The 1,828-nt window shown below is 69.3% G+C and overlaps 1 protein-coding gene across 1 annotated transcript in view; it reads right to left on the bottom strand.

Moving 5' to 3' along the window:
• Window positions 1-1,828, bottom strand: part of KIF1A (kinesin family member 1A) — a 58,814-nt gene that overhangs the window by 47,878 nt on the left and 9,108 nt on the right. Inside the window, 3 exon segments of the mRNA XM_023521080.1 lie at window positions 78-95; window positions 782-847; window positions 1,337-1,414. Coding sequence (XP_023376848.1) covers window positions 78-95; window positions 782-847; window positions 1,337-1,414 — 162 coding nt within the window.

Raw genomic sequence — 1,828 nt, forward strand, 5'->3', positions numbered from 1 at the left:
TTGGCAGGGAGCGGGTGCCGAGCCCCGAGCCCGTGAGGGTGGACGAGGCCGCCCCCGAGCCGAAGCGAGCCGCTCACCTTGTTGGGCCCAGAGTCCTGGAAAAGAAAGAAGGAAAGAGTCTGAAGATCTGAAGCGAGGCTGGGGCCCCAGGGTGCGGGCGAGGCCAGGCCGGCCCCAGAGGGCGAAGGGGCACGAGAGGCCCGAGCGCGCCACCCGGCCACCGCCGCCTGCCCTGAGCAGGTCCCGCAAGTCTGGCCAAACGACAGTGCAGCCTCTGGGGCTGCTGTCGCTCGTCAGCTCTCCCCGGCCCCAACCATTTCAGAGGACGGCGGGGTCTCCTGCGCTCTGTCCTGCCCTGGCCAGTCCAGGCCCTGCCGGCGAGCGGGTGCGACCCCCGTGGGCCCGGGCCACGGGCTCCCTCTGGGGGCTGGAGCTGGGCTGGGCTGACTGAGGCCGAGCTGACCACCTCCCGGAAGGACGCCAGCCAGCAAGGTCACCATAGCCCACAGGGACCCTCAGAGGGGCCCCGTGAGGAAGGCGGCACATCTCCATTTTACAGGTGGGAAACCGAGGCTCTGACGAGTGACAGGAATCACTACTCCATCTGTACCCCGTGACGTACCCCGCGACATACCCCCAGCGTCTCCGGGCTTTCCTTTGAACCCCAAGAACCTCTCGCCACAGCAGATGTGACAGGCTCCCAGCACCCCGCAGGCAGGCCGGGGAGGCGCCTCCACGGTCCCACCCACCAGCCTGGCTCCGGGAACCCGAAGCCACTCACCATTTCGGCCAGCGCAGAGATGACCTTCCCCAGCGTGGTCAAGGACTTGTTGATGTTGGCTCCCTCCTGCGAGGGAGACGGGCAGGACGTTAGGAAGCCTCAGGCGCCTCCTGCACGCTGACTGCGCTGGGCCCTGGGGACACGGGCGGCCGCGGCGGGTGGCGGGCAGCGGGCAGAGGCCCGCCTGGCCGGGCGTGCGGTTCACCCAACGTCTCCTCGGCTCCCTGGGAATCCTGGCAGCACCTCACATGGGCCGCCCGGGAGCTTCCAGGGCCTCTTCCCACCCACCAGGCCGGCGGGACCACAAGGCCCTAAGGGAAGCAAACGCCTTCCTGACACCTAAGACTGCTGGGCCCAGATGGCGTCCCCTCAGGACGCTGGTCAGGCACCCGCACCGCCACCTCGCAGCCGTGTCTTCTGTCGGGAAAGCCGCGGAGGGCCTGGCGCTCCCACCGGGGTGGCCTCTGCCTGCTGGCCGCTCCGTGCCCCCGCATGGGCCCCTGGAGCAAGCCGAGCTTGGGGACAGGGCCCGGCGGGGCCGGCGCTCTGCCCTACCTTGAGGCGCGTGCCCTTGGCTCCCGTGGAGTCGGCCCGCTCGCTCCCGGCCAGGTCCACCAGGCTGATCTTGCTCACCTGAAATGGCAAATGTGTCAGGGGCAGAAGATGCCGTGAGGCCACTGCGGGGGCACCCTGCCTGCGCGGGCACGGCCCCGAGGGCCCCCCAAAGAGCCACGGCCCAGCCCTGTCCTGGGGCCCAGGGGTCTCTGACCCCGACGCTGTGCCTGAGGTTCAAAGCCACCTCCCCTCGGAGGCTGCACGCCCCCGTCCCCAGCGTGCCCAGTGCGGCAGCCGCGCTGCTCTCCGCGTGTGGGGTGCTCTTCCCCGTTTGCACATGGACACCCCATGGTGCCAGTGAGCTGTGTCTTTCACTACGACCCGTTTCCACACACAGGGCCATCGTCTGTAGTGGGTTTGACCCCGGTTCTGGTGTCCCGGCCACTGCTCAGCTGCCTCACAATGGCGCAGCTGCAGGAGCCAGCCAGGGAC

The sequence above is a fragment of the Pteropus vampyrus genome, unplaced genomic scaffold (genome assembly GCF_000151845.1).
Source record: "Pteropus vampyrus isolate Shadow unplaced genomic scaffold, Pvam_2.0 Scaffold291, whole genome shotgun sequence".
Lineage (NCBI taxonomy): Eukaryota > Metazoa > Chordata > Mammalia > Chiroptera > Pteropodidae > Pteropus > Pteropus vampyrus.